The 16,347-nt window shown below is 42.5% G+C and overlaps 1 protein-coding gene across 2 annotated transcripts; it reads right to left on the bottom strand.

Annotated features, from left to right (window-relative positions):
• Window positions 1-3,847: 3,847 nt before the first annotated feature.
• Window positions 3,848-16,305, bottom strand: Sco1 (synthesis of cytochrome C oxidase 1). Of its 2 annotated transcripts, none has more exons than XM_087573632.1 (6): window positions 16,047-16,292; window positions 15,113-15,206; window positions 12,290-12,487; window positions 11,572-11,664; window positions 9,701-9,816; window positions 3,848-4,673 (listed from the first exon to the last, which is right to left on the bottom strand). In XM_087573632.1, exons 2-6 carry the CDS (start codon window positions 15,141-15,143, stop codon window positions 4,539-4,541), a joined length of 573 nt encoding a protein of 190 aa, XP_087429758.1. In that variant the 5' UTR covers window positions 15,144-15,206; window positions 16,047-16,292; the 3' UTR covers window positions 3,848-4,538.
• Between the last annotated feature and the right edge of the window lie 42 nt (window positions 16,306-16,347).

Below are 16,347 nucleotides of genomic sequence, written 5' to 3'. Positions count from 1 at the left end.
CAACACAGAGATCAACTATTTGTCTTCCTTACACTTGACCACTTTTCCAGGTAATTTTAAAAATGTACTTTATTTTTTTATGTGGTGTGTAAAGACACATATCCCTATATACACATGTAAAGACCAGAGGAGGACACTGGTGTCCTGTTCTATCTCTTCTGCTTTATTCCTTTGAGACAAAGTCTTTCTCTGAATCTGGAGTAAGGCTGGCACTCAGCAAGCCCCAGCTAGCGTCGTGCCTGCCTGGCTTTGTTGTGTGGGGCTGCTGAGGATTTGAATTCAGGTCTCAGTATTTAGGGTGAGTGCTCTTGTCCATTTAGTCATCTCTTCAGCCCCAACGACTCATTCTTACTACATAATATCATCATTCTTATAAACATAATGTATATTTTCTTGAAAAAGCTAAGAAAATCTGATCAAAAATAATAAAAAAGTTCATGACTGTACTTTCATTGTTGAACAACTGTTGACATTTTGGTGTTTTTTGTGTTTATGCAAAAAAATGAGATCAAACTTTTGTAGCTTACTGATTCAAAGTACACACTGGACATCTTTTCATTCCCCTAAGTATTAACCAACAACTTCTCTTTTAAACGTACTTAGATGTATTTTGTGATCCTGTGCCTCACGGACGGCAGCTAAGCGCTTTTATCACTGAGATATGCTCGCAATCCGACAGCTCCATTTTAATGGCCCCATGGCTTTCCATTATGAATGTACCACTCATTGTTTATCATCTGTAGTCAGCCACCCAGGCAGCTCTGCATTTCATAATAATTTACATTATTTAATACAACAATGTTGCAACAAACAAATGTTTGTACTTGTTCCAGTTATTTCTGTGGACAAAGCAGAAGCCCAGGTCTATTACCTATTGTAAAAATCACCATCCAGAATTTCTGTAATTTCTCTACCAGTTCTATGCAAGAGCCATCATTAATGGATATCATTCTGAGACAAAATTCCAGTTTTAATTTTCATTATTGATCACTAGTAATGCCATGTTTTCCATCTATAATTTACTTGTTACTTTTCTTTATACACTTATGCTCTTTGCCTGGCTTTTTCTAAAGTTATTCATGTAATTTCTTTATGGACCCATAAACATTTCTCATCTCTTGGTGCTAGTAGTTATTTATGTTTTTGATGAAGCCTAGTCATAACTTACTTTATGCTTTCTGCCTTTGTTGTCATGTCCTAACTGCATTTCTGGGTATTATGGTTATAAGAAACAAAGGCTTATCCTTTGGAGCTCTAGGGAAACAAGAAAGGAAGACCTCAAAGCCTTGTGCAGACTGAACCTAAAACTGGATGCTCAAGGACTCCAGAGCATTTGCCCCCCCAAAGTCAGGATCACAGCACAGCAGTGTGGGGAAAAATATTAGGTCATCTATACGTTTAAATTTTTAGACAGAAAGAGTAAACACATAAGTCTATGCAAAAGCATGTACATCCTGTTTATAAAGTAATAAACTGATACCATGTTATGGTTTGCATTTGCAATGTCCACCAACGTTTTATTAGCTTTTCAACAAACCCCAAGGGACCCACATGGACCCTTCCTCCAAAACACCACAATGATGCACCAGATACTGTGATGGTAGGACAACCTCAAGACATCACAAGAGCTCAGTGCCCAGCAGAAGCAGAGGGGAGGGCTCTCTTTCTTCCTCTGCCTGGGCTCTTAAATTTACATCATCCTTGGATGGAAAATGGATGAGCTGCCAACTGCAGACCCACCCAGGAATTCTTCAGATGGCTGGACTGTAAGGGTAGTGTTTCCAGCTCATTCCATAAAAAGGAATTTAAATGGGGGAACAAGGATCATTGGAGTGGACTCACTGCTGGGCTGACACTGACCAGCTGTCTCTTTCCCTATGTTCTTCGGTGAGACTCCCCAAAGGAGCAAATGCACTGCCTCTCATGACCACATGGACTGGGAGTCTCTGGAGCCATTGATTTCTATGCCATGAAATGGAAAGGCCCTGTATATCAACCCTGACTCCGATATGGTACCAAACCCTGCCTGACCATTCTCTTCCCTCTTGGGTTTGTTAAGCTTTGCAGAGAGCCCTGCTTTCTTCAGTCTCTTTGTCCCTTTCTCGCCTAGGGTGGCCTGCCCTTGCATTAGTCAATTCCACTGTGCTAAGCTAGAGCAAGTTGAAGTCTTACTTACATTCCAGACATGCTTTATTTCAATGTTATTCACAGAAACTCTTCTGTGTTTTGAGGTGTAGATTGTAGACAGTGGCAGGATAAACCTTAAACTTTCAGGTATGTAAGTCATTACATAGTTCAAGGCATCTCACTCTGGAAGGGGTCTTGTGTCTGCTTCAATCACAACCAATCGCACCAAGTCCTGCTGGAGCTGTGCACTCTGGTTTGTGCTCCCGCCATCGGATCTCTTCCTAACGCAATCCTGTTTTACAAATGAAAATCCCAACAAGTAGGTTGTTGCTTTGTTCTGGATTACACTGCATGCTACCTCAGTGCAGTATATATACAGTTACTATGATAGAGAGCATCATGGCCCGAGATTCAAAATACCAATGTGTAACCCTGAGTTAGCGTTAACTGGGTATTTAAAGACGTTCAACGGCTACTGAATCTTAAATGTCTCTAAAGGGGCCAGAGAGATGGCTCAGCAGTTAACTGACTGCTTTTTCTGAGGACCTGAGTTCAATTCCGAGCAACCACATGGTAGCTCCCAACTAAGGGATGGACTGTACTGGTTCACTGCAGCTGACTGAGTGATTTAACAGAAAATGTTTGTTTTCTTAAGGTTCTAGAGACCGGGGTATCAAGAATTGATTGCTTCTGAGGCCAGGGATGGACAATTGTGCTTCTACCTGTTTTCCTGTGTCCTAATTTCCTACACTTTTAAGGACACCAATCGTATTGCTTTAAGGAAGAGCAAACCTAACAGCTTCATTTAAACTTAATTACCTCCTTAAAGCCTTACTCTCCAGCTAGATGGTCGTGGTGCACTCCTTTAGTCCCAGTACTTGGGAGGCAAGCAAGTGGATGGATCTCAGTCCAAGGCCAATCTGGTCCTCGAAGCAAGTTCCAGGACGACCAGGATTACAGAGGAACCCTGCCTCAAAAAACAAAGCCTTTTTACATTCAGTCACATTCTGAAGCGTCTGACTCCAGGACTTGAATATATTAACAGTAAATGACATGGTTTGGCCTATAACAAGTACAGGTGTTCTTTCATGGTGACACTGAGTACTTACATTAGGCTTCCTGTAAGCACCAAAGTGTTAAAAACCAGAAGATAAGTCTTCATCACCTGCACATAAACTTAACTTGTGTTTGGGAAGAAGCTTATTCATAGCAACTTTGGATTCACTAGAAAGGTTCAAGTTAAAAATGTGATAGCCAAGCCCAGTTATCAGGGAAGTTTGATTCAGAAACAAAGCCAAGATCTATCACTCAGTAGGCACTGTCTTCTTTCTTGGAGACAGGGTCTTATTAGGTAGCCTGGCTGGCCCAAACACTGTTAGATCAGCCTGGCCTCAAACTCAAAGAAGCACCTGCCTCTGCCTCCTGAGTGCTGGGACTAATAGTGCGTACACCACACCCAGCCTGACATTCCCTGGAATAGCTGCTGACACCCTAAGAGCTGGTTGCATGGAACAGATGATCCAGGTGTGGACTCGGGTCATGGATATCAGTCAGAAACCCAGGTCTCTGCATACCACTCTGACTCAAGAGGCCAGTTCCTGACCTGTGAATCTTCATTTTAACAAGCACTTATCTGCCGCCCACTTCAGTCTGTGGCCCCTGCCCCTACAATGGTGTGCTAGGCAACCATTCTTCACAGAAAAAGCCATGCTTGTCCAAATTGCTAGACTGACATCTTTTATTTCATACACTGTGTAACCTGGTACATAAAAAGTACCAGATTATAGTCATGATAAATATTTTCATTTCCATTTGGTCTACCAAACCAAATCACTTAGCTATTAAAATAAAAAGGTGGGGACTGAGCCAACAGTTATGTGCAAACAGTAAGTTTTCTCTTCCAGCCCTCAAAGCAGCAGCTGCTGTGGGAATGAGATGCAGACCTGATGGTGACATGCCTTTTCAAAGAAGCTGAGCGTCCACTCTCCAGTATGAAGATGACGTAGACGCCTATGCTGACTATGAGCACGCGAGCACACGAGTTGAAACAATGAGACCATTATGGAAGTGACACTCTTTCCTGTAGAATTTGGCCCCACAGGCCTGAGCAAGCAGACACTGGCGAGGCAGCAACACTATTCCAAGAGTGCCGTGCCTACAGATGTGCATTCGTGTGCCTCTCTGATGCTTCTGGGTGCCTGTTCTCCACTGGTTCTGCCTGCGCTGATCCTTTGGACTCATGGTAGCTTCGTGGCAGACTGGGCTGGCTGAGCCCCAGGGTAACATCTCATGTAGAATGATGCTCTCAGGGTATGCAGTCCACGCTGTATGTTACATAATATAGAGGTTCCTCTGGGAGACAAAGCTTCCTTGCCAGCAAGACAATCCTGCATCAGGTGACATGGCTCTGGCTACCTCTTCCTCATGTGTGACCTCATATGTGCAGCTATTGAGCCAGCTATTTCTGCCTTCTTCTTGTTTTGTCCAAAATAATCAAGAAATTCTCCATCTGGTCCAATCAAGTACATTATTATTGTATGATCCACCTGTAAAGTGAAGAGGGAGAGGAATGTGTGAGCAAAGATTACAATCGTATTTTACTGAGTAGAAAAACGTTGCAGGATAAGAAAGTTAGCATCAGTACTTAAGTTACCACAGCAGTACCGGTCACTAATGCACAGTCTGCCAACTGGGCCTGCACCAAGTCCAGTGCACGCACAGCCATGCTCTAGAAATGGCTGCTGCTGTGGTTTAGCCTGGGATTCTTTTGGTACCTTCACATACTCACCCGTACAGTATCCAAGAGAGGAATTCACCTTCTACTAGCCTTCATAAGTAGCCTACGCTGTGAACAGCACACTATTTTGAAACACTTTCCATTTCTGACTGGGAGTCTCTCATCTGACCTCCTCCACCCATATGGAATTGTTATACAGGAGTCGAAGCAATGGTCAGTGAGTGCCTAGGTGCCCACCCTCATGTTTAAGGAACTGCCTAAACTCTGCTTGCCACACTTTATGAGAAGCCAGAAAACCAACCATCAGCTATTCATGTGATACAAACCCTAGTAGTGATTAAATTTGATATTTGTGATCCTAACAAAAACTGTAAGATGTTTTTCTCCCCTGGGAAATTTGCATTTGCTATTCTGAGCTTGCTCTCTGAAGCAAACTGCTTGGAAACTCCCCACCAGCCACAAATGCTACTCTCTAGGAGCCTCTTCAACTCATCATTAATTTTCCCATTAACTTCCTCTTAAAATGTCTCAGTTTCAGTATAAGTTCAGACTAGCCACCACTCTTTGGATATTCATTCTGTGATATTTTAAGAGTGGATCTGCCATCCTAAGTCGTGGAATTTGTTGGAGGCTTGTCTGGCAAGACAGAAAGATAGGTATGCCATCACGCATACCAAAGAGGAAACACCCCTGAATATACCCCAACCCACATTATAAGGCTGTGAGGCTGTCACCTTTTTATACACACACATTCATAAGGAGAGAGCAAATGGAAAGAGCCACTCTCCTGCCATCAGGAAAGAATGCCACCAAGAGCTCAGACAGCTGGTGACTTCATGTGGAGAATTTACTGTAGGAGCCAGGCAGGGCCTGGAATTTCTCCTCACACTTGATAAAATCAGAACTAAACTCTGGCTCCCCCCTCAAGCCTTTCTCTGTAGCATATGCCCTCTTTCCTTCACCGCCTCTTTTCTTAGAAAATTTTTTGATGATTTCACACACACACAATATAGGTTCCCCTTTCCCTTTTATTCTAGTCACTTCCCTCTTTATAGGACAGAACTGGAGGATGTGGGACTTACTTCTGAGGGTTCTTAATATAAATTACCAACTGGTATGTAGTAAAAGACATTCTCTGCCCTTGTCAAACTTCTCTGTGCTCGCTTTTCACTATTCACATGGTTACCACTGGGACAACCAGCACTTGTTCTAACAGATAATTCTACAGGCACTGTTCCTCACTGAGCCATCTCCAAGCCTCTCCCTCATCATTTCATCCTAAGGCAGGTGTCCTCTATAAAATACAAACAGGCTGGATAGGGAAGTTACATACACCACTAAATGCCTGATCTAACATTAAGATTTAGCATCTGTCTAGTTTCAAAGTACGTATTCTTTTCTTACCACCATGTTGCCACTATTTCCCATTCAACTACAGAGGCGGCAACCCATGTTTCTTAAATACACATTTCAGCTGCCTAAAAAGGTATTGTGCATACTCATCTTCTAGACTCTCAAAGCGCCTTTGTTCTGCTCCCACGGAACCACTGGCACTGGTTCCTAATGGATTCTCAGAGAAATTCTCTGTGTTATCTATGCATTATACCCAGTACTATCTACTACTGTCACACAACTAACACTTTATGACAGTCCCTTGTCAGGCAACACAAGACAACTATGTTCTACATAAGGACAGAAAAAGTAACTCTTCAAAAAGGTTGCTTGGGTTTCAGTCCTTAGTTTTTACCAATAATGACACCTGTAAGCTAATTTCCACACAGCAATAGTGCCGGTTAACGTCACATACATTGTCTTCCAAAGAGGACCTAACAGACTCGTTCCCATTAACTCCACACAGAGACGAGACACCTGTTATCTTAAGTTCACTCCAACTGCACACTCCCCATCTTTCCTAGACTGGCAACAGTATTTTTAAACTTTCCAGTCACAGCTAAACTTAACAGGGTTAAAAAGAGGTTTATCATTAAACAATCCACATTTTTGTTATGAATTTGATGTTCTTCATTTAGATTTAGCTCTCCCCAAACTACTTTCTAGCTAATGTTTATTATATAATAATGGGTTCTTATGCATGTAACTATGTGTATAATAACATGCAAATTTAGCTTTACATGTTTGTTAACTGGATGCTCAATTTGTATATAATGTCAAAAGATGGTACTTTTATCACTTTTGTCTGAGATTAGGAAAATATCGTCCCATTATACATTGAGGTTAATCTTTAAGCACTTCCCTCTTACCAGTCCTTAAATCCTAACAGATATTTCCATCTACCCACAGCCTCAGGACATAAGGAGTCACTAAAGAAAAACTCTAAGCTGTAGTTTCTCCCTGTTGGCTGATTTAGCAAATGTACAGCAATGAGTCAGCGCAGTCTTAAGGCAGCAGAACAATTTTCGGGGACAAAACAACGTGGGTCTAGGATGCCTCCTAGAAGGTCAAGGAAGCCTCCATAAGATTTATGTATCTGTACTTTAATCTTTAAGACAAAAATACCAACTATATTTCAGATTAACTGCATCACAAGTACAAATTTCAAGGCCTAACATGTGCTTGGTTTGCTAATGTACTCGCTGGCCTGTGCATGCTGGTGACAAGGAAATGCTAACTCTTACTACACCGAGGGCAACCAACTGAGGTAAACTATGCAATGAAGGATTAAACTAGCAAACTGTGAAGGGTAGTTGACAGTACTGTGGGACCACATGGGCTAGCAGCTTCGCCCCATTCCTGTAGTAAGAAGAGATTTGGTTTCAGTAAAATACTTGTGATTTGAATGGAATGTTTTACTGTTATAATGAAGCAAGGGTCTCACTATGTGGCATTAGCTGACCTCAAACTCAGTGTGCCTCCACGCATGGTTAAACTAAAATGTTACAAATAAAACCAGCCATCTGGTTATCTGCAAACTTTCTTTTACACTTCAGAACAGGACTGTTACAGAATCTAAAAAAGCTTTTTTATGGCAGGATGATTAGACCCTCCCATCCCCTCTAGCACCCTCCAAAGGCCCACTTCCCTTTGGGTCTCCTCTTTCAGCACTTTTGCACTTTCCTTCTACTTCTCACACTTGCAGATGCAGCAAGACAAAGCCACAGAAAACCTGACTACTTCTCTCAAACAAGGTTTCAGGAAAAAAAATAATTCATCTTTCTTCTGTTCCCTTTCTTCCATGAATCCCAAGTTTTCCCAATGCTATGAGGCACCAGGTCTGGAAAATACAGTACCGTGTTGGGCTTAAGGCACTGTGGTCAAGAGCCCATTTTAATTTTGGCCATAGGGTACACAAGGACTACAGAGTGACAAAGGAATGGTCTACTGTCCCAGTGCTCTCTGTAAAAGCACAAGCATTCGAATTGCCTGAATCCAGGAAAAAGCCAAGTCTGGGCACACATGCCTGTATGTGCAGTACAGGGAAGCAGAGACGGGCAGGTGCCAGAGCTCTTTTACCAGCCAACATGTATGTACACATGCAGGAGAAAGAAAAGGCACAAACTGCAGCGGGCATGGAGAAAACAAACATTCTGCATATCACTGTAGAGACCGGCCACAAGGAGCTGGTAAATCCACGTCTTAGTGTCCTACTCATCCCCTTCACACAACCAGTTTTATAGCTAGTTGTAAGGAAATCTTTTATGATTAACCATTTTATTTAACTGACATTATAGAAAACTCAAAGTATGACAACAGAAAAAAGACCTATACTATTGTACGGTGGTTCTCAACCTTCCTAATGTTGTGACCCTCTGATACAGTTCCTCATGTTGTAGTGACCCCAACCAGTTTTGTTGCTACTTCATAACTCTAATTCTGCTACTCTTATGAATCATAATGTAAACCTTTGCGGTTTTCAATCATCTTAGGTGGCCCCTGTGAAAGAGTTGGTCAACCCCGAAAGGAGTAGCAGCCCACAGTCTGAGAACTGCTGCTATGGTACCACATCAATCCTGAACGTGCTCAGAAACAAACACCTGGGTGGAGAAGAGTCACCACTGCGCACACCACGAAACCACCAACCAGAAACAGGCCCAGGTGCTCAGGACCTCCCAGACAATGATGACCAACAAGTAAACAGATCCTTGCCAGTAAAGCTTGCAGACTTGTGTTATTGTCTCTCTTGCTTTTCAATGAAGTATCATTCCCTAAGGCTTACAACTGCTTGTCAAAAGAAGCACTTTTTCCCTTTCATCAAAGACACAGGGAGTCTATGTTCAAAGGAGGCTGAAGCCTCTCAGGGGGCATTAAAATCTACAGGTCTTTGGGGGGGGGGGTGGGAGACACAGGGAGAAACAACAGGATGCTCATAAACTGAAAGTGAAATAGAATGGACACCATGTAATTTGTATATATAACTAGGGAAGTCAGACAGATTATGAGAATAAATATAAATTAAACAATAAGCAGCCATCTTTCAAATATATGTGCCTACTCGATTTTCACATTATCCACAACTCTCAAGGAATTTACAATGGCTTCAGTTTTCTTCTTTTTAAAGAGAGACTTTCGTTTCATGTGTTTGAGTGCTTGCCTACCGCCTGTCCATGAACCACATTTGTGTCTGGTGCCTATAGAGCCCACACAAGGACATTGGATTTCTTGGAACTAGAGTTACAGTCGATCGTGAGCTACAAGGTGGGTGCTGGGAACTGAACTTGAATTCTCTGGGAGAGCAGCAAGTGCCCTTTATCACTGAGCCATCTCTTCAGCCTTTCAGCTTTTCCTTTATCTCAGAGGCCAGACAGGCATGTAAAACTTGTGAGAACCAGGATCCCAGGCCAGGCCAGGCCAGGAGTTCAGAGCTGAGCATTTACTTACTATGTAGTCCTCATCCTCGTCCTTAGGGCCAGGACTGTAATACACCCTGTATGCTCTGGCCACTCCATCAATCTCTTCCTTTGTGCCAGTCAAACCAACCAATTTGGGAGAAAATTCTAAATATAAAAACAAGACAGTGAGACTAAGACAAGAGACACAATACTTTACTCAAAACCAAAACAACAAAAAGCATGCACAAATGAAAGTCCTAATGCCACTAGAAAGCAGCTTTGAGGCCACTTTGTGCCTGAGTCTCCGAACACTTTCCTGCATGCCCATGACATATGATGGATCTTCTTGTGACTATTACAAGGATCTAAAGGAAATGTATTCTAGTTATTTAAATCATGTTGTAAGCTGGTTTAGTTATAAACATATGAAGGTTTTTCACTGTATCATATGGAAAGAAAGTTAGCTCAGTTGAGTGAGAGGTTTGGGAGAACTCAGCTGGAATGGGCTGTCTCCATGTTCGCCCCCTCTCAAGGCACAGGGATCTACATGGAAGAGACTATGGAAAGACTGTAAGAGACGGGATGGGTGTCTCCTGAAGACAACAGGACTGCGACAGCAGGCACAGGGCCTGTTTGAATCTGAGCAATGAGAAGGGGAGGTGCATGCAGCATCTCACCCCTAGCCAAGAGGCTGGGAAAAGGGAAAGCAGCTCTCTCCTGTGATACTGTGTTAATGGGAACGCCAGCCACACTGTAGTATGGGCCACAGCCTGGGAGTTGGTAGCCAACACAAAACGTACTCTTCCTTCCTTTTGAGCTTTGCTTCATTGTTTTCGTATTTTCTGTCTTCTTGGTATTTTGTTTGACCTTCTGTTGTTTTTTAAAAATGTATTCTGTTTTGTTTTGGAGGTGGGAGGAAGAACATGAAGGTGGATGGAAAGACTTAAGAGGAGTGGGTGGAGGGAACAGGATTAAAACACACTGTATGAAAAAAATTATTTTTCCTGAGATTTTTGAGACAGGGTCTCTCTATGCAGCCATGGCTATCTTAAAACTGTGTAGACCTGGCTGGCCTAGAACTCATAGCTCCTAGTGCTGAGATTAAAGGTGTGTACACTGTCCTTGGTTAAAAAAAATTAACAACAAAAACAATAACAATGAAACAAACAAGAACAACATAAGATGGCTCAAAGGGTGCCTGTAAGAAAATTCATGCTATGATAAAAAACAAAACAAAACAAAACAAAAAAAGAAACAAACAAAAAAAAACAAAACCCAAAAAAACCAACTCATGGCTATGGCTAACTCAGTCATAGAATGTATGTGCTGTTATGTTTTTTGGAATTTACATAATCTTAAAAGTCTCTTAAAATGGCAGAATTAAGCAGAGAATGGTGCACACTTAATCCCAGTAGTCTAGAGGCAGAGGCAGGTGGGTACCAGGTCTACAGTGAGTTCCAGGATAACCAATAGTGCAGTTAAACCCAGGCTCAAGAAATATGTAAGAAATAAACAAATAAAAACAACATAAAGCCTGAGATCAAAATTTGTTTATGCTCCAAAATCCATCTTTAATCTCCCATTCAGATACACCTGAAATATGTTTCTCCATTCTAACAAAAAGGAGAGTAAGACACAGAGTGAGAAGCAACACTCCCTCACTCTCCACTTAGGTAATACCTGAAGCTCAAGTTCCGATCCTCCCTGTGATAAAAGTAAAGACCGGAGCACCAAGAATGGGGAAACCTGTTTCTCGTGTGTCAAGAAATCGAAGCCGTAACTGAGCTTCACTGATTTATCTGCCTGCAGAACAACCGACAATACCACCCGTCTACTTTAGGAAGCACTGTTAAGTCTCAGACGGTTTGCTACTACAAACTACTAAGAAGTGAGCACGTGGAAATTATCAGTAAAACATACCTTTCACATAAGTTGCGATGGCTTCTTTTGTGTCCCTTTCTGGGTCAATGGTGATGAAAAGTGGAGTTAAATTTGGCAGGGATGGAATACTGTCTGAAAGAAAGGTCCAATTAGTCAATAGTCACCATAAGGGAAAGACAGAGACCCAGCAATAAGCGGAGAAAGTTGTTCTACAGCAAAGCGTCAGGGCGACACAGAAGACACATTAGATTATCTGGAGAGGAGGAGGAGAGTTTCTGTCTGTGGAGGAGCCAGGCAGATGTCCTATCACACACTCTGACACAGAGATGTGTTGCTCCAGATCACTTCTCAAAGTCACCCTACTTCCTAATGCACTCCAGTCTCTGTAGTTTTCCCTAACCCATCAAGGGCAAGGTACAATATCAATAAACACTGAATACAGCAAAACGACCTAAAGAGGTTTGCTTCCTTCAGACTGCTTTCAATTGACACTAATAAAATTGTACTGAGCACTCCAGATTTCATAACCTTACCTTCAGTGTCACTGGGGAAACAGTGAGAACGCTTCGGTAAAATGAGTTGGAAGCGCAATGCCATTTTTAAATGACCTAGCACTTGGCACCCTAGCAAGGGCCTAGAATCAAAACAAGCTCAACGTGGGAACTTTATGCTCTTATAGACCAAATAATCACAATACTCTACGGAATGTGAAACCAGTACTAGTAACTAACAGTGCAGATCGTGATTGGTCTCTTACCTATTTCCTCCACAACTTCAATCATTTTTTCCAGTTCTTCTGGACAGATATCAGGGCAATGAGTGAAGCCAAAATAAATCAATACCCATTGACCCAGGAAGTCCTTGTCAGTTTTGGGCTCTCCATTGTGAGTTGTGAGGGAAAATGGTCCCCCTAGTAAAGGCTTCCCAATGCTGCGATGCCGCTGTTTCTCCAGCTCTAAGAGAGATGCACCAACAAGACAGGTCATTGTAACCAGAGTCGCTGAAATATCTGAATAGTTAGCATAATACTAGAAACAATATGTATGGAGGGGCATAAAATATGGAAGAGATTTCAGAAAAATAATCCTAAAATAAGAAAATTGAATGCTACCACACATGCGAGCACTGTAACTAAGTGATAAAAAGTGTTCACCCGGAACAATCCAGTCCTGAGCTGTTCAGTGTGAGGGTGAGAGAGCCTTGAGGCTGAGTGTGCTAGAGGCAGCTTCATGAGGAAAGGCAGTAGCAATGGGACCATAGTTTTATAAAGATTAACTAAACAAACAGAGATAAGAGTGTTACTAATGGAAAGGAAGCCAGAACTGTGAACAGGAGAGAACAGGAATGCTCTCTGCAGTGCTGAGACTACAGGGGGTTCTGGTGAGAAACACAGAAATAAGCTGAGATGAAGCTCAAGCAGAGCCAGTGGTAGAAGGAAAACCCAAAGGCTACCAAAACCAACAACAAACGCTTCCTGTGCCAACGACAAACTCGTCTGGTTTCAGTTCTGATGCTGTGATACAATACTCTGTCAAAAAGAAACTTAGATGAGAAAGGGTTTATTTTATCTTACAATTCCTGGTAATAGCCATCTGTGAGGAAGTCACAGTGGGAGGAGCTTGCAGCATCAATCTCATCGAGCCTGCAGTCTAGAGGAGAAATAACCCATCCATGCACAACCTCTAGTATGCTTTCTCTACTCTTGTAAAGTACAGGACCCAAACCAGGAAGTAGGGCTGCCTGCCACTTTCAGGCTGGTTCTTCCCACATCAATTGGGGGAATCAAGATAATCCCCAAAGTCACTTACATCCACAGGCCAGTCTGATAGACATCCCTCACTGAGACAATTCCCAGGTGACGCTGGGTTGTGTCAAGTTAACAATTAAAACAAAGAAACAAACTATTGTAAGCCCCCGAGAGATGCTTTGAGTATTAGAAGAGAACAGATCACAATCCCTGCCTGAATATATAGCAAGTGAATAAATGCAGAGTGATGAGAACAGTACACACAAGCACAATGATAAAACATACACGTCATAGGAGAAGACTGGAGATGCCTTAGATGATCCAACATCACCAATGATGGGACAAGAAAAAAATCATGATGCACCCAACTACATGCAGGATCATTCCTGTGACAACCCTGTCAGAGGCTGCAGGGCCTCAACAAAACCCCGAGAGAAGATCAGATGGTACAGGCTAAAGAACAATTTACTAAATAACTGGCCTGTGGTTTTCAAAGTTGTCAAGGTCAGCCAAGTCAGGTAAAGCCTGGGAAACGTGTAACCTGCAGAAGCTGAACAGGCAATCAGGAACAAGGAGTGGGTCTGAACTGTTTTTATTGCAAAGGCAATACAGTGTCAACCTTAACTGAACCTGAGACTGTCTCAGACAGAACGATGGGTCCATAAGGGTTAGTTTTCTAAATGTCGATGGCTCTGATTATGTTGAAGGAACCACACAATGCTCGGGGCACCATGTCAGCAAACAAACAAATAATTCTGGAACACTCTGGGTTGGTCTCATAGAAACTTCTAACTAAAACAAATGTATTAGACATGACTTCAAAGCAAAAGCAGCTTACATTTCAAATAATCTGTCACTACCTTAACTTTTTAACATTTGAAAACACATTTCCTTGGGTACAGCTTGGGAATAAACTGAATGCCTGTTAAAATACTAAAATTAGAAGCTGGAGAGATGACGTGGCAGTTACAAGTACTTGTTCTTGCACAGTAGTACCTGGGTTCAATTCCTAATACTAATGGCAGCTCACAAACACCTATAACTCCAGTTTCAGAAAATCTAAATGCTCTCTTCTGACCTCCACATGCACAGGCACTCACATAATTCACATACATGCACACAGACAAAACGCACATATAAAAGAAATAACTCTCAACAAATATGAAAATGATATCAATAAAGTACTCTGCTCTAAAAGGTGATCTCTATCATAGCAATATAGTTTATATTGCTAAGTTCTAGTGCCTGTGCATTCTCATTCCCATATTCTAACATTCCTCATATTTAATGGCATCAAGAGACTCTGAATAACTGATTCAAACAACATTTATCTTAATCTTTTGAAACAAATCTTAAAGTCCTTAGAATAACCACTAAAATCTAAATTTTTTAAAGTGCCCTCAACATTTTACGATGGTATTTCACAGCAGTTCCTGGCTTTCCCTCCATCACAGCTAGTCTGGTCTTGCCCAATGCTGCCACCCCAACTCTTTTGCTCTACATGCCTGACCCCTAGGAAATCTTCTGATACCATGATCAAGACTTCTTCAGGCCCTCACAGACTCCTATACTGCCCTTTGGCCTGGAAAACAGCATCTAGTGAAATCCTTGAATTATTTTAAAACAAAAGGTTTAAGAACAGGGTTGGCTTATAGCCAAGTAGATAGAAGTGCTTGATATAAAAGTCTGATTACCCAAGCTCAATCCCAGGAACTCACCATGGAAGAATACGTTAGAACTAACTCCCAAAAGTTCTCTGGCCTCCACTGTGGCGTGCACACATCTTCACGCACATACACTAATTAAAAAATACCCCAAAGGGTAACCACTTACTTTCTATCTTCTCTTTCTTGAAGTACTTCATTCCAGCCAATAAAGATCCTCCAATGGCAAAAGTGAGTGCTAAAGACTTCCAAGAAACAGGCTACTGGGGCAGAGGTTAAAACAATAAAACAAGTAAGACGCAAACACTTAACCATGCTGTAGTTATTACTTTGGTTTCATAGCAAGTACATACACAAACCACTGTTACATACACCATATACTTCAGGTTACTTTGGGATAAATCATGTAAGGTTTTGAGAATACAGTTATAGCTACTAAAAGCACTCTTTCCCAAGAAAAAGTTACCCACGCTAATTTACAAACCAATTAAGGGCTGGAGATGAAGTTCACCTAATTGGTAGAGTGCTAGATTGTCAAGTATCAAGGTCCTCGGTTTCATGCCAAACACCGAATAAAAGTGGGTGTGGTGATGCACACCTGTAATCTTGGCACCCTGTGCGGGGGATCAAGCTCGAAGTCATTCTTGGCTACATATCAAGTTCTAAGCTAACCTAATATATAAGACACCCGGTCTCAACAAACAAAAAAAGGAATCGATTACCGATACGAGGATAAAAATGAAATAAATAAATCTGGGAAGATGACCTAACTGGCTTCCAAAATGTCAGCACATCAAAAGAAAGCTAAAAGTGAGGCTTCCTAAAAACTAACGTTGAGTTATTTCTCTATACTCTTTAAAGTCCAGAACTGTTTTGTTTTTTTTAACAAAAGCCCGAGTTGTAACCGCTCGGGGTGAGGAGTAGGTTCGCAAGCTCTGTAAAAGGCTGGGATCAGGAAACAGTTCTGTCAAGACTGGAACTATCGCTGACCAGGAAGCAAGACCCTTTCACGCCAGGGAGTTCCTGAGGTGTGACCTTGCAGGATGCAGAGATGGAAAGCTGCAGAGAGCGCCGAGCCCCGAAGGCTCCATGCAGATACTCACCCCAAGCTTCGGGCGGTGAGACCCCGCTTGACTGCCCTTGGGCTCCGGCCCGGCACCCGGCGGTGGCGGCCTGGCGCTGAAGTTTCGGCTCCCCAGGGAGCAGCGCGCCTCCTCCGGTCTCGGCCTCTCCGCCATACCCCTGAGCCCATGGCCGCGAGGGAACAGATGCCAAAGCTGGCGACACTGTGAACGCACCACCGCTAACCGTACAAGAGCCGCCATGAGTTTAGGAGACCGCGCCTCCTTAGGGCCGCCTCTCCATTTCCACTCGAGCTTCCGCTTCCGCCGGAAGTCGAGGAGG

The sequence above is a fragment of the Rattus norvegicus genome, chromosome 10 (assembly GCF_021556685.1).
Source record: "Rattus norvegicus strain SHRSP/BbbUtx chromosome 10, alternate assembly SHRSP_T2T, whole genome shotgun sequence".
NCBI classification, from domain to species: domain Eukaryota; kingdom Metazoa; phylum Chordata; class Mammalia; order Rodentia; family Muridae; genus Rattus; species Rattus norvegicus.
Note: the sequence above shows the minus strand (reverse complement) of the source record. Positions and strands in the feature narration are given on the sequence as shown.